Source organism: Pleurodeles waltl, chromosome 2_2 (genome assembly GCF_031143425.1).
Source record: "Pleurodeles waltl isolate 20211129_DDA chromosome 2_2, aPleWal1.hap1.20221129, whole genome shotgun sequence".
In the NCBI taxonomy this organism is placed as follows: domain Eukaryota; kingdom Metazoa; phylum Chordata; class Amphibia; order Caudata; family Salamandridae; genus Pleurodeles; species Pleurodeles waltl.
The window spans coordinates 475,853,846-475,880,554 of record NC_090439.1 but is presented as its reverse complement, the minus strand read 5'-3'; the positions used below and the strand labels follow the sequence as shown (position 1 = coordinate 475,880,554).

The 26,709-nt window shown below is 45.0% G+C and overlaps 1 protein-coding gene across 2 annotated transcripts in view; it reads right to left on the bottom strand.

The window, feature by feature from the left end:
- The window catches only part of METTL4 (methyltransferase 4, N6-adenosine), a 196,835-nt gene that overhangs the window by 116,516 nt on the left and 53,610 nt on the right, over positions 1-26,709 (bottom strand). For both annotated transcript variants that reach the window (XM_069219970.1, XM_069219971.1), the window contains exon 2: positions 15,224-15,289. In XM_069219970.1, the coding sequence (XP_069076071.1) occupies positions 15,224-15,289 (66 nt within the window). The remainder of the gene's footprint in view (positions 1-15,223; positions 15,290-26,709) is intronic.

The following is a 26,709-nucleotide window of genomic DNA, read 5'->3' as shown; positions in this document are numbered from 1 at the left end:
TCCTGTGGCCACCCTCTGGTAGCTTGGCACTGACTAGTCAGGCTTAACTTAGAAGGCAATGTGTAAAGTATTTGTGCAATAAATCATGCAATAGCACAGTAGAACACCACACAGCTTTAGAAAAATATAGAATATTTATCTGGATAAGATGTGGGTCAAAACGATCACGATTTGATACGTACACATTGAAATACCACTTCAGAGAATGATAAAGAGAGTCTTCAGTCTTTAAAAAGCAAGCACAAAGTACCTGGTTTGCGTTCAAATTCTCCGCAAGGGACCGCAGAGGAGGAGATGAGTGGAAAACGGGGAGGTGTGTGTTGTTTTCTCCAGGCGCACAATGAAGGCGCGTCAATAATTTTCGACACAGGGAAGGCTTTGCGTCTATTTCCCACGCACGGACTTGGATCCTCTTCGGGTTGCAGGATTTTCGGACGCCCCAGGGACAATGCAGAGAAATCCTGGGCGTGCAGGACGAAGTTACAGGAGCTGCGTTGATCCGGAGTGTGATGCAGGAAAATTTCTCTCGCACAGCAGGTGCTGCATCGATTCTTCTTGCAGGAAGTCAGGCTGCGTCGTTCCGGCTCGGCTATGCGTCAATCCAGTGGGCCATGCGTCGAAGTTCCGGTCGCAACGCTGGCGCTGTGTCGATCTCGTCTCAGGGAGTTGGGCTGCGTTGTTCTGGTTCGGCATACAGTGATTTTCTTACCGCGATGCAGGCTTTGCATCATTTCTGGCAGGCTGTTTGTCGAATTGTCACCACACAAGGAGTTCTCTACAGGAGGAAGTCTGTTTGGTCCTGAGACTTCAAGGAACAGGAGGCGAGCTCTATCCAAGCTCTTGGAGAGAACTTCTCAGCAGAGCCAGAGGGCAGCAAGGCAGCAGAGCAGCAGCAGGGCAGCAGCTGGGCAGCAGCCTTTGCAGAAAAGCAGTTAGGTGAGTCCTCTGGGCAGCCAGGCAGTTCCTCTTGGCAGCCATTGAGGGTCTGGTTCAGAGTTTCTTCATCAGGGTTATCTTGTCCAGAAGTGTCTGAGTTGGTAGGGTCAGAGGCCCTGTTTAAATACCCAAATGTGCCTTTGAAGTGGGGGAGACTTCAAAGATTGGCTTAGAAGTGCACCCAATCCCCTTTCAGTTTCATCCTGTCTGCCAGGGTCCCAGTAGGGGGTTTGGCAGTCCATTGTGTGAGGGAAGGCCACTGTCCTTTCAAAATTAAGTGTCAGGTCCTCCACCCTCACAGCCCAGGAAGACCCATTCAGTATGCCGATATGTGCAGGTGTGACTGAGCATCCTGTGTTTGGGGTTGTCTGGGTGAAATGCACAAGGGAGCTGTCAAATAACCTAGCCAGACGTGGATTGTAAGGCACAGAAGTGCAGAGAAATGCTAAATTTCTAAAAGTGGCTTTTCTAACATAGTAATATTAAATCCAACTTCACCAGTCAGCAGGATTTTGTATTACCATTCTGGCCATACTAAATATGACCTCGTTACTCCTTTCAGATCAGAATCTACCACTCAAACAGTATATGAGGGTAGCCGTAATGTTAGCCTAGGAAAGGAGCAGGCCTCACAGCATCACAGCAGTTAAAATGAATTTAGGAGTTCTACACTACCAGGACATATAAACTACACAGGTATATTTCCCGCCTTTTACCAACATAGCACCATGCCCTATGGGTTACCTAGGGCCTACCTTAGGGGTGACATATGGAGAAAAAGGGGAGTTTAAGGCTTGGCAAGTACTTTTAAATGCCAAGTCAAAGTGGCAGTGAAACTGCACACACAGGCCTTGCAATGGCAGGCCTGAGGTATGGTTAAGGGGCTACCCATGTGGGTGGCACAATCAGTGCTGCAAGCCCACCAGTAGCATTTAATCTGCAGGCCCTGGGCACATGTAGTGCACTTTGCTGGGGATTTACAAGCAGATTAAATAAGCCAATTGGGTATGAACCCATGTCACCATGTTTTAAGGGAGAGAGCATATGCACTTTAGCACTGGTTAGCAGTGGTAAAGTGCCAGAGTCCTAAAACCTGCAAAAACTGTTTCCAAAAAGTGGAGGGAGGCACAAGGTTAGGGGTGACCACCCTAGGGCTGTCAGGTCTAACAGAGCAACTAGGTCTATTCCCATCTGCTCAAATGGAACATCTACAACTGTTTGAGGCTCTAACAGAGCCTTAGTCTTCGTTCCTGACTCACCACTCATCGTTCCTGACTTACCACTCATCCGGCAAGCTGGACAGGTCAGACAGAATGTCTTTGTGTGCTTGCACATCCCTGGCCAGTTTAACAGATGGTCCAACCTATCCTAGGTTCTTCTAGTCCCCAAGCGTCCTGCTAAGGGCCATTTGTTGGCCAGTGACAACAGGAAGATCTGTGCACTAATGGAACCACTAGCCTTTTGCTAGTTCCTGGTTCAGGATTTATCAGTTCAATATAGAATAGACAATCTCCCAGCCAACATTGCGTTTTGCAACCACTTCTTTGCTGACCTGATCCTGGGCTTCCTTCTGAAGTCCCACAAGGGTAACGTACTCTTCCGGTGCCTTGCAGAAATTTCCCCAGGTAGCTGCCCCCCCCAGCAGCAAACAAACCCCGCAGCTCTGGAAACAACCCAAACACCAGCAGATGGTACGCTTCGGTAGCCTCATTCTCCCCTCCCTTTGGTACCAAAGCGATTTTCTCCACGGTCACTACCTTTCCAGAGTCTGTCTGTTCCTACAAACTACCTTGTTCTTGTCCCTGAAAATCAGAGATGATCCCAGCCTCACTCCGAGACTGATGTGCAGCCTGTGGTCTGGTTAACCCAGCTAAAACGGTGCAAGCCATAAAGGCTTCTGTTTGTGGCACTCAGACAGGGTCAAACAAATCCTTGCCCAAGAGGCATCCAGCTCCTTTCATTTTCCTTACCCAGACATCAATCAGGTCACCTGGCTACCAAGCTCAATCTCAACCCTGGCAAGCAGGTACTCCATGCTCTCTCCACTGACTAACAATCCTGTATTTATGGTTCCAGGAAGTATATCCGCAGGCTTAAGGTAATTCTTCTCAATTATAGTGAGGAAGGCTACAGTATCCCTAAGGGGTAGGCACTTTTCTCCCATTGATATTAAATTCCTGCAGAAATCCCACTGTATTAGAATAAATGTGCTTCAGAGCATCGGGGTCTCTTTTCCAAATGTCCATAGCTACTAGACTGAGCGAAACCGGTCCCCCTCTGGTGCCTTCACCCACATGTAATATGCTGGCTACTAAGGGAGTCACTGGATCACATTCATTCTCTTGACGATCTCTCTTGTAAAGCCCCACCTTGTGGCACTTAAAGCATGTCACCACCTTGAATTTAGAAGGGATCCCTTGCCTTCCCTCCTTATGATCCTCCTTCCTGGACACACCATTATTATTCCCTTGTTTCTTGGGCCATCCTCGAGTCCCATGAGAATAACCCTGACCTTCCCATTTGAAGCCAGTCTGTGGAGAGTTCTCCTCGCCCTTTGGCTTCAAACTATGCTGCTACACCCCTTTGTAAACCCTGTTAGCTAACCACTTATCAACTAACGCTGCAATTTTTGTTGGATCCCTCTTAGCCAGATCAGACTGGGTTGCCTAAGTGGGGCACAGCCCTCCTCCTTGAGTCGCTAAGTCACCATCAACTGGTTTAGGGACTCCCTCCTTCTTCCCCACTCATTCCAATCATTCAATACATCAAGAATCCAGGTCTCAAACTGAACACCATCAGCTCCCTTGCAATCACAGAATCTCTGCAGGTATTGAGTTGGCTTAAGCCCAAACCAACTAATGAGAGCTTCCTTCGTTCACTCATAGACCATCAGGTCTGCCACAGGCATCCTCCCAATGATGACTGCCCCTTCCAATGGCACAACCCTATTAAGGCAGTTGCCTTAAACACCTAATTTACGGCTTGCGCCTTGCAAACAACTTCAAAGCTCACAAACCATTCCACAATATCTTGACATTCATTTTGGCCACAACCCGGCCTGAACCGGAAGCATTTATCCCAGAATGAGTTGCCATTGCTGCCGCCATAAGTTTCTTTATCTCTCTCTCTCTCTCACTTTCCTTCTGTTTCTATACCCAATCTCTTTGTTTTGCCTCCCTTTGTCTCAAACTGGACATACTGCACTACTGACACAGATTGGAAATGGCTAATGCCACCTCCCTATTTTTTAATCCTAAACAGTAAGTGTCCCAGCACTTCCCGCCAATTGGCAGAAGCCATTTCGGAGGGACATGGGGCACACAAGAGCTACCGGATCTAACTGTGGCAGTTGAGGCCTTTTACTCCTGATATCCACTTGCGTGACCTACTATGGATTCTGAGCAAATGGGCCAATTAACCCTTCTGCACTTCACTCTCAGTGGTAGCTGTGGTACAAGCAGTCTATGGTTCCCACGGGGTGAAGAGTAGTGAACACAACCAATGACCAAAGTGCACACAGTATAAACAATAAATGAATGCCCAGTCCAATACTAATTCTATAACAAAAAGAAGTATTTTATTTCTAATTCTACACATTCACAGAAACACCAGCATTCATGATCAAGACACAATCCTCTTAAGGTTGAAGCTCTAGTATCTATCAGGCAAATCTCCGTCACACCCTTTTTCTTATAACGTGATCAGGGTTATTTCCCATTCACTAGTGGCTGCATCCAGTGAACGCTTACTAGTAAGATGCACTCAATAGTTCCCTTCTGACTTTTAGGAATTAGTCAACAGTGTCTATTGTGCGGCAGCATTTTCAGCAGTGAATCCCCTGGGGCCCCACAGGCCCAGTCCAAGTCTTACCCGCTCCTGTAGAATGGATGCGTTCGGTGTTGCAGCTGGTGCCCTGTGCACGGGCAGTCGGGAGCTCTAATCCTGCTTGGAGAGGATAGGCTGCACGGGGTACACCCAGCAGGTCCAGGCTTCATCTCCTGAGCAGCGTGGCTGGCTCTACCCTGCGATCTGAGCAGATTCCAGCTCACCAAGACGCACTAAGCCACGTTCTCCCCAGAGGGGGCTAGGGGAGGGAATTTGTTTCTGTAGCTCCTGACTGGAGCCCTCTTGGTCCTCAGGGGTCAGTCAGGGCAGATCTTGCAGAGCAGCTAGACCCGCTAGTCACAGCTTCACTCGAGTCCCAGGAAACACCATAAAGCCTTTGGTGATTTGGTCCCAGCATCCCCTCCTGGCACATGGGGATAATGTGATACCTCCAAAAGCAACACAGACCACCCCCCCCCCAGTGTAATCACCCACACCATGGCGGGCCCTCCTGGCATATGGGGTTACTGCTAAGGGGTTCGTGAGTCCTGACATGGTAGTTACGCAATTACTTCCACTGTGGCCCCCTCTGGCATATGGGGTCACCACGACAAGGCAGTGTAGACTTGGCACCCTCCGCACAGCACTCAATAATAGGTTCGTTATATGGCGGCCTCTCCTGGCATACAGGGATTGCCAAAAACAATCCTGCACATGGGCTATGACTTGATCTGTGCACAGCCGAATCCTCACACTTCACACAGAGAGTCCTCACGGTAGGGCTCCCTACTGGACATCGCTCCCTCCAACTCTCTCCTCTTCCTCATACAGCACAATGGTCTCGGCAAGCACACAGGTGCTAGTGCTACAGGCTCCAGGTCAGGTGGCCTTGGTTTCCCTTGGTTACTTCCATTAACCCAGCAGGGATACTAGCAGTCTTGGCCCCCAGTCAGTCCTGTCACAGGCAGAAGTACTTCCCCTCCTCACACCGCCATCTGGCTGCTTGTCAGATTATGAATTCTAGGGTCTCAACCTCCCTGTCTTATAGTCCTTTTCCTACCCAACATGCAAAATGTTTAGCAAAGTGCACAGAATCAGAAATCATTTCAAGTGCTGATGCCTTCAGCTCCAGTGATGCAGCAAAATAAGAAACAAAATGCCCTACAGTGGCGTGTATCATCAGAATCCATTGATTCTGAGTGATGACTTGGCAGGGAGTACTTCTCAATGATGGTGCCACAGGAGAGAGAGAAGGATTGCGTACTTGGAGCAGTCCTAGAAGCAGACTAAAGTGGCACATAAGCTGACGGAGAAGTCAATGTCCTTCCCGTTTCATTTTTGATCAGTACTGTGGTTACCTGTTCTACTGTTCATTTTGTGGAAGTCCCAAACCTACCGCTCTCAGGAACAGAAGTCCAAGTTATAAGGATCAGTAATCAACAAATTGTTTATCAGGTCTCAGAAGATGTCCCAGTTAAAACTGGTCAGATGGAGAACAGACACCAGTTTAGTTTGTGAGACTCAAGTCAGGTGAAATTATGGGAAGTAACTAGCTCTGCAAAATGAATTGTGTGATTCAATGCACACCGGAAGGTGCTGCAACTGAAACACAAGATAAGAATTCTATGTTTATAATAAACTCACAAAATTCAAGAGTTCAGTTGTCCCAGCTTTAACAAAAGAAGACCGGCCTCTGGATTTAAGACATACTGTCACAATTGAGGTATGTGATTTTAAAGGAAGAGAGATTGTATTAATTGAATTAGAATAGCCAGTTAAGATACAAGTCAAAACTGATGCAATATTTCCCAGAACTAGACACTAGAGACTCTCAAAATAAGGAGAAGAGGTAATGAAGCCAGTGATTAAAATGGTGATTTAGTAGGGAATCCTCCAGGTGGTATTTGGTAGTCCTTGTTATCTCTCCTGTGATGAGAACTAAAAAATTAATGGAAAATGGCACATCATACAAGATTTGCACAAGGTTAATGAGATAGTGGTTCCATGCTGTGCTGTGGTACTAAATCCAGCAGGAAATCTGTTCCAAATTCCATTAGAAGCAGAATGGTATACTGTCACCGGCTTATGCTGAGCGTTCTTATCAATTCCTCTGCAAGAGGAATCACAGTTTTTTTGTGCATTCCAACAAGTGCTCGTGGTGGAGAATCCCATAAGGGTACTGTGAAAGTCTTTTGATTTTTAGTCAAATTTTGAAGAAAGAGCTAGAAAACATGATGTTACCATTCAATTCAGTATAGGTTCAATACCTTGATGACATCCTGGTTGCATCAAGACCAAAAGAGGACTGCAAGTTTATATACCTGCTCTGTTGAATCATTTAGCTGATAATTTATATAACATTTCTCTATCTAAAATGCAGTACTGTAAAAAGGAAGTTATTTATCTTGAACACACATTGAAAAGGGTGTGAGGAAATTCTCAAAAGAACATTTCTGTGAATCCAAAGATGAGCCCACCAACTACCCAGAGGGATGTTCTGGGAACTTTTGGCTATTGCCGTCAGTGGATTCCAAATTTTTCTCGACTGCAAAATCTTTAGTAAGGTTGACATGTAGTGACATTCAAGATCCGGTACCATTTGACAAAGAATGCTGTGATGCATTTGACATTTTGATACAGAGTCTGTCTGTGCACCTGCACTCCGGATGCCTGATTACAGTTTAACATTCTTTTTTTTTTGTTATGTGGATGTGCACTTTCAATTCTTACACAGAAACATGAAAATATCATGTGCCCAGTGTCTTACTCTTCCATGTTGTTTAAAATTGGTTGCAGCTGTTTGCACTTCTTTTGAACAAGGTAAAGGGATACTTTAATTGTATACGTCTCACATTCAGTTGAGATTTTACTGATCAGAATGAGGACACTGCATCTTACTAACAGTAAGTGGACTCATTGTGAGCAAATCATACTTGCAGCTGAGAACATCTCTATTAAGAGGTGTAATTCACTAAATCCAGGAAATCTGCTTCCTATTTCAGACAAAGATTGTTAAGACAGGAAAATGATGAATTTGATGATAAACCTGAGCATGACTACATAGAGCCGACAAAGATCTGCAGAAAACCAAGACCAAAAAAGAAAAAAACTCATATTGAGATGGCTTAATCTATCTTATTAGTTGATGGCTCTTGGTTAAGAGACCAATATGAAGCGCTAAGAGCTTCCTATCTACTATGTTCCATTTATTAGACTTTGGAACAAATCTTCTCTCCCAGATGTAACTTCAGCACAAGTGGCAGAGTTGGTTACATTAACAAGAGCTTGTTGCTTGACAGGAAATGTGAATGTGACCATTTACACAGACATCAAATATGTATTTGGAGTTGTAAATGATTTGTATCAACTGTGGTCGTAAAGGGGTTTTAAGATATCTTCTGGAGCTTCAATTAAGAATAGTGTTTATATTTTGGGCTTATTGAAAGCAATACAAAAGCCAAAATAAATTACGGTGGTCAAGTGTGTTGGTCATAAGGCTGGAAAGGATTTAGTCACAATTAACAATTAATATGCAGGGCAAATGGCAAAATAGTGTGCATTACAGGATGAGACAGTGTGCAGGAGAGTGAAGTTGAATACATTTCAAAATGCAGAAAATGAGAATTGTTTCTTTATGAACTGTTTCAAAACTTCGTTGAGTGAACTGAGAGTTCTCCAAGAATGTGCCCCAGATGATGTGAAAAAGACATGAAAAAAATTGGGTTACATGTAAAATTATAAGGATTTGTATGTAGATAAGGAGAGTTAATATGTTTTACTCAACTCCATGCTATATCTGTGGGTGACTAGTAAGGTGCATGCAGGGAGAGATAGCCTAGTGTGACTAGTTAAGAAATATTTAAACACTAAATTCAGAAATGTTTCTGAGGATCCTTGTTCAAGGTGTGTGACCTGCCAATAGAATAACCATGGTAAATAGACTCAAGTGCTGATGAACTATACTGGCAAATCAGAAGACCCATATACAAGACTTCAAGTAGACTTTATTGAGATGCTAAAATACAATGGATGTAAATACATCTTAGTAACTGTCTGCTTGTTCTCTAAATGGACTGAAGCATATCCCACCCAGAGATCAAATAGCCTTACAGTTGCCAAATTGTTGTTGAGGGAGTTAATACCCCGATCTGGCCCGGCCTCATCTATCGAGAACGATAGTGGAACATACTTTAGGAATAAAGTTTTGCAACTCAGCTGTGAAGCATTTGAAATAAAGCAAAGGTTTCATTGTAATTATCGTCCTCAGTCTTCTAGAGTGGTGGAAAGGGCCAATGAGAATATTGTGCTTCTACTGCCTTAGAGGGGCCTGATGCCCTTCCTCTTGTTTTGATGAGCATGAGAAGTAGACCTGGCAGGAAGACTGATTATTGCCTCAATAAATGATTATGGGCAGAGCAATGAAACTTGCATACATACCATCAGCTGCACTAGTTTCAATAAATGATGACATCATGTTAGATTACTGAAAGGGTCCAGCCGATATTGTGAAATCTCTCTCTCATCAGGTGAATGTGGAAACAGAAGAAATGAAGGACATTCCTTTCTATGATTTGAGCCCAGGTGATTGGATTACAGTTTGAACAATTTGTGAGGAAGAGCTGCTTGGAAGAAAGATGGAAGAGACCTTTGCAGGTGATTGTAACAACAAACACTGTGGTTTAATATGCATGAGTGGATCCATGTTGCTCTAAATAAAATAAGAGCAGTTGAAGCAATGGATAAATCTACTGAAGATATGGAGATAAGCTGACAGAGTCATGCTCAGAACCAAACACAAAATCAAGTACAAATGTAAACTCGAATTCATAGCGTGGATCCAGCGTGGGGTAACAATTTTCAAACTGGTGAAAATACAAACAATGGAGTGAGGAAATTTTGAATTTGAGGATAGTGAAAGCTCTGATGAAGAACCTAGACATTCTAAAGTCAAGTTTGAAAGCAGGGATCAAACTGAAGAACTGTTGTAGTGCAAAACTCAAAAGCATGAGTAACAGAAGAAGTAGTCTCTGATCCAATCAATGAGAGGTTGAAAATCGAAGTTACAAAGACTCTAGGGGAAAAATACATTTACAGTACATAGAACAGACAAAGATAAAGCTTCCCAAGTTCAAGTTTGAATTTGAGTATTTTGGAAAATGAAGAGATTCTGACAAAGACTGTTGCCAAAAAGACAAAAATGTAAAACAATATCTCAAGGAAGAGAGTCTGCAAAAGAAAGCACTGGGAGCCAGTTGAACCCCTTGAGAGATAAACATAGACTAAAGAAACTAGTGGACATTAATCACCAGTGGCCAAGATGTCAAGAAGAAGAGTGGCAAATAGAAAGTATGCTTCACCTGAATAGGTATATCTAGGTACAGTACCTGAAGAAGAGGAAGAAGCAATAGAGTTAGAAAAACTTTACACATAAGTGAATTATTGGCAGTACAAGTAAGAGTCTGAGAGTGAGAGACAGAAGGAAAAGGACACTGCTGAATACAGTTGAAAACAGATAAATAGGCACAAGACTTTGAGCAAGTTGAAAAATGTACCCAATAAAGACTGATTAACTTTGAAAAGAATTTTTGAAACTAACTGTTGAGAAGAAGGTTGATTTTGTATTTTTATTATTGTTTTAATGAAATAAGAAGTGAAGATGAAATCTATTACTGTTTTAAATACATTTTGTGTTTCCTTTTCCCTTTTGAAATTTCTTGTTCCATAGTAGATTGTGCTGTCTCAGCTAGAAGATGGGATGTATCAAATGTTGTAAAATGCTAATAACAATATAAGTAATTTTAGTTAGACTGTTGGTTTGCTTACTATCACCTGTGGGACATTTGTCCATGACAGATGAATTAACAACTGTAATTTAGAACATATAGGCCCTCATTTTAACTTTGGTGGTAAAAACCGTCTACCGATGCGGCGAAGGCTGCCAAAAGACCGTAGCTGTGGCTGACAGCCATCCGCCATTTTAGGACAACAGCCGGATTTCCAACCACAAGAATAGCTGTGGCCATCCCGGTGGATGGCGGTAAGGTGGCGCTGCTACCACCAGCAGCGACACGCCAGTAGACCGCCACCAGCCGTATTATGACCAATAATACGGCCTGCTAGTGTTCTGCTGTCAGGCGCTGCTGACAATAGCATCGCCCCATCTGGTCTCCTGCTGGAGGACGCGCTGGATCCAGGTGTGTGCGTGAACGCGGGTGTGTGTTGAGTGGTGAATGCGTGTGTGCATGTACGGACGTGTGAGTGCGTGTATGTTGTGTAATGTGAATGCGTGTCTGGGAGTATGTTTGGAAGTGTGTGCGGATGTGTGTGTGAATGGATGTATGCATGCATGTAAGCATGTGGGAAAGGGTTTGTGTATGCGTTTGTGTGAAGGGGGAGCGTGGAGAGGTGGGGGGTAACTGGAGGGGGGGGGGGAGAACCCTTCCCTTTCACTGATATGGCCTACTGCCATGGTTTTCGTGGCATTACCAATGCCACAAAAACCATGGCTGTAGGCGGGGTCATAATCCGGCAGGCGGAACAATGGCGGCCGTTGGGTTGGAAATGGATAACTCCAGCCTGGCAGCTGTTACCGCCGTGGCAGACGGTGTGGTACATTGTCATAATATGGCGGTAAGTACAGTCAGCCTGTTGGCGGTACTTACTGCCACATTATCACCGACCGCCGGAGTCTTAATGACCCCCACAGACAGAAGTTTTAATAAGGAGTTCGAGGACAACATATATACTGGGATGATCAACGAATATTTAAGAATAATATTTGGTGTGGATGATATATCTGCACTTTACATCCTGCGTCTGTGGGTGAAGGAGTTCTCAGCTTCTTTACCTTACTCTTCCTCCTCCAATGTTTATGCACCTTAGTCAATAGTGATGATTTTCTCTCCACTTATTTGATCAATGTATATGTTTGTATTGATAATATTCTAATTAAGTTAAATAAACCTTATATCAAATATGATAAGCACCTCAGAAGGGTTGTGCAACTGAGCATGGATCTGAAACTAGTAATGGGGAGTATGTGTGTAGGTTGAATAAAGAAGAAAAAGGGTGTATTGTTGAATACAATAAGAGAGGGGGTTAAGATGGCAATGGATTTGAAAAAAGAAAGGATTTAGATGAACAGGTAATAGAAGAAGAAGAATTTAGTTTGTCCAATATACATCCTAGATTGAAATTAGAAGAAGAAAAATGGGGTTAGTTATGTATGGTTTGAAGAAGAATTTCAAAACTGCTTGGTAAAGAACCGATTTTGAGAAGAATATATTATGTGTGTGGGAAGAGTGCTTATATTAATTTGCCAAGAAATTGGATTGGTTCTTTTTATACAGCTTTAGTGTTTCCTAGAATACATTGTGTAAATAAAATGAATCTGAAAAGGAGCTTTGGTATAATAGTTTTGGCTATATTAGGTGCTAAGATTTTTTCTATAGGTGTTGCAATGATGTATGTGAAAAATAGAGGTTTATCTGACTTAGTGGATAGAATGGCATTGCTACAGCCAGAACATTGAAGCACATGATTAAGGAAATGGTTGATGTTAGAGCAATGGTTATGCAGAACAGATTGGCATTGGATATTCTTTTGGCGAAGGAAGGAGGAATCTTTAAGGTATTTAAAGCAAAGAGTTGTTGTACCTATGTGCCTGATAATATGATAATTATAGAATCTTATAGTACTAATCTTAGTAATCTCTTGCTTGCTATCCAATCTTTGAAAGAAACTGGCTAATGGGAAAGTGCATTTTCCTGGTTTAGTGATTTAGGAAAGGGTTTTAGTACAGCTGGTCAATTCTTGGGTGATTTGGGAGGAAATACTCTGAAAATAAATAATACCAATACCTGTAATAAAAATAATGGTTTGTGCAACTATTCTGTTTCTTTTGCTAAAAATGTCTTAATAAATAGTTGGAAGTGGTAAAGGTAATAATGGGTTGAAGAAAAGAAGTACATCCATGGCAATGGAAATAGAAACGTTAAAACATCATGTCTACTACCAGAAGAAGATGGCACAGAAGAATTCATGAAAGTAACTGAAAGTGGTGGCAAGGACAACTAACTAATGCTGATTAATAAAGCTTTGTTATCGTGTTTTAGTGATTCTAAAATAATCAGGGGGATGTCAACGTTTTTGATAACATTTAACTTTGAGTATTAATGATGATTATGATGAGTTCTAGATGAAAATTATGAAGTAAAGCAATACACTTGAAACAAACGAAATATGTGTTTATTAATGAGATTTAGTTGTGCCACGTTATCACAAAGCCGTCATATTTGTTAACATGGATGCAGCTCTGTTCATTTTCCTCTTGCTCATTACCCCTCCTATCAATTCCCCCTGTGTGCCTTCTCTCCCACTAGTCTCTGAAAAGCACAGAACAATGTGACATAACAGGTTATTTTCCTCACAATGCACGTATTGTGAATTAAACTTCCTCATATTCCTAAAATGTCCCAGGATTTTTCCTCTGTAGTTTCAGTGTGGGCCTAACCGAATACACTGGTATGTGGGGTATTGTATTATTTTCTAATGCTTCATGTTGTGTTGTGCATCTGAAGACAGCACCAGCGCAGAAGTTGCTTGACACTTTCTTAAAAGTGGGTTAGTGTTATGTACTTAATTCTTACCTGACGTGTTCTGGATTGCCTAAAATGTGTTATCCCTAGTCATGCCATTCTGAATTTTCAGATTTTGCTCATTTTATATTCTGAAAATATGCATAAAAACCCTTTGGTTTTGTGGTGAGGCAGATTATTTTCCTGTTTTACTGGGGACTCTGTTCTTCTGAATTTATAAGTGACTTCCCTTTTCAATCTATTACAGAGGTTTGTAGGCGTTCCTTTAGGGATGTTGTCCTTTCTTAATGTGTTTGTTGTTCATTTGGGACTTAGAACAATACTAATTTATGATTATGTGCTCTGCATTCATGTATTTATGGCATTTAACAATTATTCTGTACCACTTAATTTTTGAGAATTTGTAATAAAACCCTTTAAATTTTACAAGACTTAGATTTCAGTTATTGAGTGGTCCAGCTACCTAATTGTGTTACTCTGCTAACTTATGTTGGGCCTAATGTTGAGGAGGTTATTCTTTATCATAAGATTAAGGGGAAGTAGCAGAACTACCAGAGGCAAGTTTAAGCTGATCTAAATTTTGGAAAGTCTGAATTTTAGGGGTTGGGGTTCTGCTCCCACAGAAGCAATCTTGAAAAGGCCACCACTAAGTCCAGAAGGGTAAATTCCTGACATCATTGGTGCCAGAGGAAGACATTCCCACCAACGGGGGAATATATGAAAAGAAAAAATGTTTTGGTCACAAAGAGCTATTTCTTTACCATGCTTAAACATTGCGCATGGCAAGACATTTTAAAAGTACAAGTAACTATGAAATGTGCCCTACAAAACCGACAAGAAAAGAACACAGTATGAAGGGACCTTAGCTTTCATACTGAAAAGAAAAACGGAAAGGGATGGCAAAAGAAAAGTGTTTTGCCTCTTCCAGTACAAACCAAAGCATCACATTGCTGACCACTCATTTCCAGTGTCGAAGGGGCTGGGACAAATCGACCAAACAATCTCTCAACTAAAAGGAAAGTCTGACACATTAATATAGTGAAATCAAGTGCCTCAGTGTTCACAGTCAAGAAATATGGATTGGGGAACCTGCTTATTTTCTGGTTTAAGGTTTGGGTTTGCGGAATCTTGAAAAGTAGACACCACTCAATTTGTGGGTCCTAGTTATTGACCACCAAGCGAACAGCCACACCTAAGGCTAAGGCACACGCCCAGAGAGCACCCACTGAGTTCTAATGCCCAACCTCGCAGTGAGTGCATGTGGGAAAATGAAGGGGGGAAGTAACAGTATGAAAAGTACACATACAAAAACATCTCAATTTGGACAAACTGTGGACCTGTTTTGGGGGGAGCAACAGGGAAGTCTGGGTGGATTTTGTATCCATCCTATTATCTAGAGGGTGTAGAGAACTGAGCAAAAATAGAAAATGAGAAGGAAATGAGACTATATCTGATTTTCATTTTGATTCATAATAGTAACTTTATGAATGAAATTATTATAGTTACTATGCATTCGCCTCTGGAGTGAGAAATTAGCCTAATTCCAAAAGGTTTGATGAGAAAGATGGATGAGAAGATAATTAATTTTTTTAGAAGTTTAGTGATATGTTTTTTTTTCCTTTGGCAATTAGCTTTTAATACATTCATGCACCAATCTCTCTAGATCGGCTCATTAAGCCGCTGTCTGCAAACGTACCTATCAAAACAAAATGATGAAATAAAACTTTTCCCACGAGAATACACGCAAGAGGGATAAAAAATGTATTTAAAATGTCAAATAAAGCAAAAATCATTATAGGAGTGTGAAATCTACATTGAATTTAGAAAGTAAAAACGTCACTGATTAAATCATTGTTGTAACTCACTTTTAAGTGGTACTCTAGTGCATCCAGTTCACCTTGATTTAAAGCACAGCCCCGTCTTTTCCGCTTCTGTAACGCGAAATGAATAAGAATCAGGTTAGCATTAAAGAGAAACTAATACTAGTGCAACCTGCAAAGATATTTAACAGTATTCCCAAGAATAAATGCATTAAAAAAATGTCTGTGCCACTTTCCTCCATAACACCCCAAGAGAAAGTCAGTGTGAAGATTTGAATTTCACACCAATTCCTAAAGGGCTGTGGAAGACTAACTTTCCTTCTTTTTTTTTCAAAGCTCAAAGTTGTTCAGTTTGTTGCAAGATACAAACCAGAAAGCTTACTATATGCAGAAACTGAAGATCAGTATCAAAGGCAATACAACAAAATACCCTTTAAAAACAACAAGATTAAACTGAGAGCCTTTGAGATGTGAGTAAATTGGGAAAAGATGACAGGAAAGAACCAGCAGGATTGCTTTTCGACTACAGGGAAACAAGGATTTATATTTGTCGAAAATGATATAATAGAAATGTCCGTACAGATTCTACTATACCCAGAAAGGCTACGTGCTATTGTCAAAGTTAGGCCACCCCTCTCTTTTTATTTTTAACACTGAGGCTGGATCTTTTAGCATTTGGTTTAGGAGAAAAAATTATTTTAAGAACTCGTAACAGGATGATGGCACCTGATCCCAAAAATACCGTTGTGAATCTGCTCAGAAATGGAGGACCCTTAATACCACAAACATCAATGACATGCACATTGTGACCAAGGGAGACATTAGGCTAAAATGTAGAGCTGGGGAGCTTCCACCGATAAACAAACTCATGAGAAAATGAAGTAGTGTATCTAAATTGATAGAAATATTTACTAAAAGAGAGAGCGACCGCATACTTCTGGGGGAAATGGATAGAAAGCTGCATGACCCTAAAGGGAAAAATCAGTGACTGAGATGGGTAGATGGTGGCTGGAAACTCACTAACCGACTGTGGTACAACTCTTAGCGGAAGTGCCAATGTTATAAAGGCTTTCCCCACTGAACAAATATTTACTCAGGTTTGACTGCATGAAGGCATAAGGGCAAAGTGGAACTGTGTATCTACAGGATAAAGGACACTTGTGCTGTTCTACAGCCAAAAAGGCCACCTAGTGTGCAAGCAAAATATATTAGACTCAAGAAATATTTTGCAGACATAGAGCAGCAGGTTTACAGTTTTTAGGCTCCAGGTCTCTTTAAGCACTTCAAATGACTTCTAACCCCAAACTGAGTCCATTTTCTATAAGGAGCCAACAACAGCCCTGGCTCTCTGTTCCCGAATCTCCATGCAAGCTTTACAGTTAAAATTTTATTTAAAAAGGATACTCAAGTATCTACATTTGCTTGCATTCTCCAGTTTCTCTGCATTGAGCCACCACTTCAAATTATTTAACTTTTTTCTTAACTTCAAGATTATCATTACTTTTGTTTTGGTGGTATTTATTTTCAAGTCATTGGCTGCACAATATAAATAGAAAATATCTCGTTTTTTAGATGCAGGGGAGCCAGTAAGGTGGTATCCCCAGTACAGAATATAGCTGGGATGAGCGCTCCTCCTAGTTTCGGTGAATATGCATAAACTGGACTATGTTTTGTTTAGGCTATAATGTCAATAAACCTGGTGGTATCTTCTAGGTGTACAGTTTTTTTCACAGCTATCCCAGGTTGATCTATCAAGTGGCATAGATAAATCTAGTAATGCAACACAGATTGGTTGATTTATTTTAAAGGCATATTCTTCCACCAGTAACTTCAATGCAAGCACCTATCCAACGTTGAATGATCCTGCCTAAATCCTAACTGCTTTTTTTTTATTTTTATAATCAACTTTATTTATTTTTACAACAGTGCGCATCCTCCTTGCATTACAAGGAACAAGCAATTACCAATCAGATCTTTGACTCCACATGCATGACAGTCTCAACATGACATAAAAATATGCTACATTAACAAATCATGATAAGACCACCATTTCCACCAAACTTTGTCATGTTTCTGAGGATACCCGTAGGATACAGATTTTTATTTTTTATTTTTTTACACTGAACACTCCAATCAACCCCCGGCCACCATGTTGATATCACACGGCATTTGGACTGTTTCCAGGTTCAGGCTATATCTCTTTTGATTTATCAAGCAGGCCACCGCCATAAAAATACGATCTGCTCATGTGCCTCCTAATTCCTCCATCAGCCCCAAAGGAGCTATCGTAGGAGTTAGGTGGATTGAGCATCCCAGGACTTCTGAAATCTCCAACTCTTGCCTCCCAAAAGGGTCATAGCTTCGGGCAATCCCATACAACATGGAAAAAGTCACCAGTGGGAAGCCTGCATCTTGCACAAATAGAACAGGTTCCTGTAGCATGGAAGTAATTAATTTGTATCATACGCAAGGGCATGGATATTGCTACTTCTCTAAGAGGCAGGGTGGCTTCCCTCCAGTCATCATTGTCTAAGTTGCCAATCCAGTGTACCAATTTCTGTCTAAGGGATTCAAAGCCATCGGGGCATGAGTGAGTAGGGAATCAATAAATTTGGGTTTTCACCCTCTGTACCAGACGCCTCAATTCTTTAGCTTCAAGAGTGCAATATTCTTGGATTTGAGTGTCTGGGGGAAGGTGTGTCCTCAGGTAATGTCTTAGTTGTAGGAAACTGAAGAATTGTGTGTTAAATAGGGCATAATGTTCTTGTAAGTCCTGGAAGGACATACATTTTTTCCCTTTCTAAATATCTCCCAGGTATGTAATTCCTATGCGGTCTCAATGTCGGAACCCTGTAGGGGTTGACAGCTGCTGCAACCATGTGCCCCGCCATAGGGGAGTCAGCCCCGTTATTTATTTATTTTTTTTAAACTTTGTTTAATGGTTTTTCATAGAATTTAGTAATCATAAATACATGAGTATGTTCTTCTCTACATGCCGTGTATTCAAACTTATTTTATGCATACTGCATGTACTAAGTGATTCATTCCATTATTCCGTTGGTCTCTGTTGAGACCATCCACATGTGCAGAACATTGACACTTCTCACTTACTCTCGTTTTCAGTTTCCATCCACACTATCTGTGTACCCAAATAAATTTTGAACTAATTCAACCATAAAAGGAGAAGAAAGCGATTACTGAGAAAAAAAAAAGGAAAAAAAAAGGGAAACAAACTATGTGCAGGTTAATATATTATGGCACATTGGGTTTAGGTCTTGCCAGTATATCTAAGTAGTTCTACTGGTAGGGTCATCCCAGACGTCTTCCAGCCTCTTTTTCGTTTGTAGGGTCTATCCCATTCCACTAGGGTCCCTCCGCCCCTCAGGCATGGTCACAATTCTTATCCATGAATCTTAGCATCTCTCACCCTGCCCCAGAGACTGTCCACAACTATGGAGTGATGAAGTCCCTTTGTAGCATGCCCCAAGATCCCGCTGTCCTCTCATCTATCTCCTCGGTCCCCTTCCACCAGCGTCACTGCTTCTCCACATTCTAATGCCCCCTCCGCCATCCGCTTCCGGTCTTCCCAAGCCTCCATTATTTCTGTCCACAGTGGGTCTATAGGTCTCGCCTGTATCCCCTTTGCCTCTTATCCCTGTAGCGCCTGCTGTTCGGCCTGTGCCCACCTCGAGACATCATTCCTCCAGTCTTCCAGCCGCGGGCCCATCTGAGACTTCCAGGCCATTGCAATGCGGCGCCTGAACAGGACCAGAGCAAGATCCAGGAACCTGCTTCCCACTCTCTTGGATGCTGGTCTCCCTTGTAAGCCCACAAGGCATAGTAGAGGGTCTGGGTCTAAACGTGCCCCTAAAGTCCCCCCTCCCCCCCCAAGTCCTTCAACACTCCCATCCAGCCTCTCTGCATGTTGGGGCATTCCCAGACCATACGACCAAAATCCGGGTCTGCCATCTGACACCTGGGGCAATTCCTGGGCTCTCCCCGTATATCACCCTAAGCCTATGTGGAGTGAGATACGTCCTGTGAACATAGTTGTATTGTATATATCTGAACCGTGTGTTCCTGGACACGTACCAAGGATATGCCAACACTTTCTGCCACTGTGCATCTGTCAATTCTCTACCCCCTGTCTCCTCCCATTTCGACCTCAGAATCTGTAAGGACTTTAATGTAGTATCGGTACAGGCCTTGTAGAGTTTGGTGACCAGGTGGCTGTACTCTTCCCCCGTTAATAGGGAATGTGGTATGGCATGTGTCCCTGGCTCTGCATTCACTGTGGGCCATAGTCGTCGTACTGCAAGGACCAGAGTCTGATATGTCAGAAACTGTCCCCTTGGGACTCCATCCTCTTCTACTAATCCCACAAAGGTACACAGAATCCCATCGCGAAAGAAGTCTCCCAAAGTCAACACACCAGCCTGTGTCCAAGCCCCCATCTGGTTTCCAGCCAAAATGCGGCCCGGTACTCCTAGAGGAATAATGGCAGCTTAGGGGAGTAGGGTACTGCCGCCCCGGTGCGCCTCAAGCAGTTTCTCCAGCAAGAGAGGGCCATCCTCAGTAATCCAGACCTCCCAGACAGAAGGTTCCCGGTCCCAACCAATCCCGCTAAGAGGCAATCTGGCGTTATTATGTCACCATCTACACTCAATCCCGTTCGGTGTCTCCCCGATAGACAGCGAGCCACCCACTGGAGTTGCCATGACAGGTAGTACAATTCAAAATCTGAGACCGCCAGCCACACCTCCAGAGTAGGTCGGCATAGGGTGGAGAGAGACATCCGCTGACGCCCCCCATCCCAGAGCAGTCCCCTAAGAAGCATGTTCAGTTCCCTGAACCAGCTCTTCGAGATAGTCACAGGCAGATTGGTGAAGTAGTATAGGAGCCGTGGTAACATGACCATTTTAGACAGGGCCACCCGGGCCATCAGTGGGAGTTTCAGCGAGCGTCAAAACATCACCGGGGATCGTAGAGAGCTGCTCCAAGATTCCCGTTGCGTAAGTCACTTAACTCGTACGTGGTAAATCTGAATGCCCAGATACTTGAAGGAGCGATGTGCCCATGGGAGATCATCCGGGCACGTGGGTGGGCATCCAGTGCCCTCGACCAGCGGAAAGGCGTACGTTTTTCTCCTGTTAACCCTAAGACATGACCGGGCACCAAACCCCTCAAGTAGCGCCAGTGCCCAGGGAATCCCGGTCCCGCCACTTTGCAGATAGATCAGCAGGTCATCTGCATAGAGCGAAATAATGTGTTCCTCCTGACCCAATAACACCCCCCTACCCTGCCCTTCCATCCGGAACTGTGCTGCCAGGTGTTAAATAGCAATCGCAAACAATAAAGGTGAAAGCGGGCAGCCCTGTCTAGTGCCACGACATATGGGGTAGGATTCCGACACCACTCCCCCCACACGCACCCGAGCCACTGGGTGATGGTACAGCAGCTCAACCCAAAGTACCCAATTCTCCCCCAATCCCATTCTGGTCATCACCACACTGAGATAGTCCCACCGCACTGAGTCAAATGCCTTTTCTAGGTCTATAGATAGGAGCAAAGCCTCGGCCTCTGCTGCCCGAGCGGTCGATGCAATAACGTGAACAGCCACCTTAGGTTCAAGGAGGTGCTGCGTTCGGGTACAAAACCATTCTGGTCCTCATGAATGAGGTGAGGGATATGTTGTAACAACCTATTAGCTAGTGCTTTACTTAGGATTTTAAAATCTCTATTCAGCATAGACAGGGGGCGAAAGTCAGTCACAGATGCCTCAGTTGACTTCATCTTAGGTAAAGAGACCACCAATGCCTCTCGCAGGGTCCCCGGAAGGGCACTCGTCTTGAAGGCCTCAGCATATAGATCAACCAACACCGGCGCAAGGATGCCCACATATGTTTTATGGAACTCCATAAGGAGTCGGTCTGTGCCCGGTGTTTTGCCCGCAGCCAATTGTGAAATAGCAGTTTTCACCTCCTCTAGGGAAATTGGTTCTCCCAAAGGCCCCGTCTTCTGCACCGAGGGTAACCAACAGGAGGGATTCTAAATAGCTTCCCAAAGACCGTGATAGATCATCTCCAGGGTGCTCATACAGGGACGTGTAGTAGGGTTTAAAAGCATTATTTATCTCAGACGGTGTGTAAACATGCTCCCCGATCGTCCCTTGCACGCTTGTTATTGGAGCGCTGCCTCCCTCAGGTCGTACCAACCACGCCAGTTGTCTGACTGCCCTACCCTCCTCCGCCTGCACAGAGGTCAAGTGCTTCCGGTAATCATGGCATCGCAGCCTCTCTAGCGTCTGGTTAAACGATTGTCTGACCCTGAGAAGCCTACGCTGCGCCTCTGGTTCTGCTCCCTGCTCAACCTCCCTATAATGAAGTTCCCTCTCTATCTGAGTCAGCTTGTTAGTAAGAGTCTGCCTAAACCCCACCAATTGTCCCAAACAGTGACCCCTCGTCACCACCTTAAGAGCCTCCCACTCTGAACTGCGTGACCCGGTGGTGCCCTTATTAATCCTGATGTGTTCCACAAGGTGGGACCGGAGCTCCTCTATGTACACTGGGTCTTCCAGAGCTCTCGGCTGGAGCCACCATGTGGGGATAGCCGACCTCTCCCCAGACCCCTGCCAGTTGAGGAGCAACGGGCTATGGTCTGACAACGTATGGCCCAAGTACTCGGACTGAACCATCTCGTGGGTGACGGATCCAGAACTCATCACGCAGTCTACTCTGGTGTGTAAGTGGCGGAGTCCCGAATAAATAGAGTAGTCTCTAATTTGTGGGTGCTTTAACCACCATACATCTTCCAACCCCCAGTGTCTCGACCAGTCCCTGAGGTTCTCTGCCATTTTGTGCGCCGCCGCCCTAGGCAAGGGAGAAAGGGAGCGGTCCAACCCAGTATCCAGCACGTAATTAAAGTCTCCCCCTATTATAAAGCGACCCCCTAAGTGCCTGGTCAAGCGCCCGGAAAGCGTCCGCCAAAAGGCCGTTTGTGCCTGGTTAGGTGCATACACACAACTCAGCACTATAGGCCTGCCTTGCAACCTGCCCTCCACAATAAATTATCTACCATCTGGGTCCAAGTCTGTGGAAAGGGGTTCGAACGGGACCCCAGCTCTAACCCAAATCAGTGCCCCCCTCGCAAATGCTGAGTGCGCGGTGGTGAAGAGTTGCCCCCTCCACCTGCGTCTCAGTTTATTCACCTCCCCTGTGGCAAGGTGTGTTTCCTGGAGCATTGCTATGTGTACCCCCTTTCTCTTTAGGTAGGACAAGATCTTATGACGTTTAACAGATAACCCCATCCCCCGGATGTTCCAGGTTATCAGCTTACAGTCCGTCTGCATGTATAAGTTAGAGCAGTCAAGGTCATCACCCTCTCCCGGTGATCATCAGTTCTTTTTCCACTCCCCCGTCTCACCTGTGCCTTTAGTGCATATTCCACTATAACCAACCCCCTGCGCATATGGTGTAACAAAAACATTAACCCCCAACTCCCTCTTCCCAGGGCAATACCTCAACAAACAAAACAATAGCGCTGAGTCAGATAGTGTTCTCGCCATTCAGTGGTTTGTGGTCAAGTATCCGGACGTGGGAGCCATGGCCGTCTGCAGGCCCCTGTCCGAATCATGGCCCCGGAGGTTCACTCATCTCCCTTCCACCATGCTCCCTACAAGTCGTCAGCCGTCCAGGGGGTCACTCTCTGAGCCTCGTCCGACTGTTGGGAGTCCGAGTCCGTGGAGTGAGTTCGGCAGTCCAAGTCCCCACTGCTGGCCTCCTCAGCCATATTCCCCTGCCGCAGGGATGCCACAGCATCTAGGACCGATCGTCTATCAAGATCCCTCTGTTCTGGTGTAGGTTTGGTTCTCGGGCGAGATCTGTTACAGCGCTTCCTCTCTTCCCTGTGCCTTCTTCTGCGATGTGCACCCAATGGGGCACCGGAACCTCTCTCCGTATTGTGCGCTTCCAGCCACTACCAGGCCTCCTTCGGTGTTTGAAAGAACGTGCTGTGCCCGTCTTGCATCACTCTTATCCGGGCTGGGAATAAGAGCGATTATTGTACACCTGCATCTCTCATGGCCCTTTACACAGCCATGTAGGACGCGCGCTTGGTCTGCACCTCAGCAGTAAAGTCTGGAAAGAGAGTGACTGATCCATTGTCCACCCTGAAGGGACCAACCTCCCTGGCCCATTGCAACAGAATGTTTATATCCCTATAGTGCAGTAGTTTAGCTACCACACTCTGCGGGGATCGTCCAGGTGCAGCCGGCTTGGCCGGTACTCGGTGGGCTCTCTCCAAAGCAAAGAATGGGGTGAGGAGGCCCGGAGAGACTTCCTGCTGCATCCACCTACCGAGGAAGGCTACAGCGTCCGTCCCTTCAGCCCCCTTCGGCAGTCCAATGATATGCACATTGTTTCTCCGATTTCGGCCTTCAGCGTCTTCGGCCCGGCGCTCCAGTCTTTTTTCCCGGTCTGTTAGTTGCGTAATTGTGGCCTGTATCTCTTGCTGTGCTGGAGAAAATTCTGTGAGCGTTGTCTCCGTACTTTGGACTCTATCCGCCATTTTCTGGTGGCCTCCCCGCAGTAGGCCCAGTTCCACTGATACCTGGTCAATTTCTTATTGGAGAGTGGTTTTGGACTCTTCTATGGCCCCTATTTTGTCCAAAGTTACTTGTAGGGATTGTGGCACCGATTCGGCCATTTCTGAGGCACTCTGGTCACCAGTGCGGTCTTTCCCTTGTATCCGTCCCATCTTGCGGTTCTTGGCAGACATGCAGCCACAGGGTCCAAGGGGCCCCCCTCCCTCCATGCCAACAACAGTCACAGCGTTCGCTTCTCCGACAGTTCGGGGTAAATGCACTCTGTGGGCATCTCCTCACCCGGTGGTTGTTCACTCCCAGCAGCACATCACCGTTGGCCGGGTAGTACTATCAGCCTGCCAAAAAGGGCCGAGTCACTTCAGCGCGCCTGCTCCGCTGTATAACAGTCATGGCCAACTCATAATCCTTCTAAATGGGCCCTGTTCTGCTGCTAAAGTCTGTGTTCCATCATGCCACCGATTAGGTGACTTTGCCAGGTCCAGCCGGGTCGCTACGTCCGCCCTCCAAGTGCGCCGCCTCTTCCTTTCGGCAGCGTCCCTCCCGCACCACCTCCTAGGGCCCCAAAGCTCACCTGGACCTCAGCACTCCGTTCTTCAGGCCATTTCTTCCAGCGCACTCTGTCCCTGCAGCACCACGGCAGTCTCAGGGCTGTCTCACAAGAGCTTGCAGTTAAAAATAGGTCTCCGATCTGCACCTTCAGGTCGGTCTTCTCACCAGGCCGCACTCTGAACGAGGTTGGCGGCCCCCTTGAGGCTCTCAGTTCAGGGCCCAGGCGGTCACCCACGAGCCCCCAGGCTTCCGCTCACTGCTCCACCATCCCGATTCAGTCTCGAGATCCCTCCGGGGCCATAAATGAAAGGATATCTAGTAGGCCACGGCAGAGCAGCGCGTTTACGTGTCCGCCATTGCTGCCGCTCAGGCCACGCCCCAGAGTCAGACCCGTTAGTCGTTGATCCTACCTTATCAGACATAGAGCGGCTCTCGAAGAGTGTATCGCCACCTGGGTACATGACGGTGTCTCCATTGGCACTCAGTCTCCATATAAATAACACAGAAGCCCTTCAAATCCCAGTAAATAAAGTTCTGGTTGGTAGGCCGGATCATTCCACCCTTCAATCAAACCATTCATTGATTGGCACTAGTTGTGTAGCTAAATAATAGGCATACAAATCTGGTATTCACATCCCTCCCTCAAGAGGGGACTTCCTCGCAGAGTTGAAGCACACCTTATATTGCCCTCCAGGACATATTAAGGAGGTGATTTTGAAGGTCAGGGAGAGGAACCATCCACGTGATATAAGATATGGGAAATTTGTTAATACATAGAGGTAACTGGGTAGCCACATCATCTTGAGGAGTGCGGTGTGCCCCATAGGGTTGAGCAGCAGACCTTTCCATCTGTGCAGATCTCCACCAAGACTCGAGGCCAGGCCCTTGAAGTTAAGCTGCCAGGCCAGGTCTGGAAGATGTGATATGTGGATCCCTAGGTACTTAAATGCATTCCGCCATTTAGGGAAGTTCTGGCAACAGAGACGACCTTCAGCATCTCCCGATACCTCTGTTAGGATAGATCTGTTCATATTAACACAAAGACCGAAGGCCTCTCCATAGAGATTAAGGGCCAGATGTGGCAAAGGGTTTTTCCCATACTGTGTCAATGGGAAAATGTGTTTGTACATATGGCCCTAAGTATCTTCAGACATCTGGGACCTGAAGTTGGTGGGTCCCACAGGAATACAAGGACATCATCCTCGTATAATGCCACACGATCCTCTAGACCCCTCCCCCACCTTCATCCTTGAAGCTGTATGTCGCAACGCAGGAGACAAGAAAGTGGTTCTATGGCCAGTGCAAAGAGTAATGGGGAGAGGGGGAATCCCTGGCATGTATCTCTTTGGATTGAAAAAGAGGGGGACAACGTGCCGTTCACCCGAACCTGAGCCATTGGGTTGTGATATAGTAAACAAATCATCTTACTGAACTTTGTCCCCAGATCCATTAGCAAGAGGACCACCTCCACAAACTTCCAGCAGATGGTGTTTAATGCCTTATTGAAGTCTACTAAGAGAAGGGCTAGTTTCTCATGTAACCTCGGCGCTTGGGAAGGGCCACTTAAACTTGACGGATACAGTGCCTGGTGCTTCTTCCTGGAATTAACCTGCATTGATCTGGATAGATAAGATAAGATAAGTGCAGGCCAGGTGGGTTGCCAGTACCTTAGCATAGATCTTGATGTCTGAATTAATAAGTGAACTCGGACGGTATGAGGCGCAGCAGTCTACTGGCAAGTAGCCTTAGGGATGACCACAATTTTGGCACAATCAAGATCGGGGGGGAAAAGATCTCTGTTGAAACGCCTCATTATAGATATTCAGTAAGTGGGGTATTAGGGCGAAGCAGAACATTCTGTAGTACTCGATGGGGTAGCTTTCAGGCCCTGAGGTCTGCCCCATCTGGAGTTCTGATATATCTACATCCGTTTCCCAAAGTGTTAACTTTGACAACACTAAGACCCCATTAATTTGAAAGAAGACTTGAAGCTCCCCCTCCACGAAATTGTCACACTCTGTATCTCTCAAGTGCCAAGCACTGAATTTTCAGATTGGTTGCTATATTTTGCGGTGGAGTGCACCATTCAGCCATGAGCAGGGTGTGGTCAGATATACTGGGTGGGAGTATACGGATAGATCGTAATTCTAGAAGATCTGTCGCCGGTAGCCACATGAGGTCTATTTGGGCCTCAGTGTGGTAAGCTGCGGATTGATAAATGTACGTCCGCAGTCGCGGGTGCCAAGAATGCCATATATTGTAGAGACCTATAGAGTGGGCCTAGGTCATCAGACACGCCGATCGAGTACAGAAATTAGGACGGGGTTCAGCGGAGCTATCCAAATCTGGGTTAGGAACTGCATTAAAATCACCTCCTACC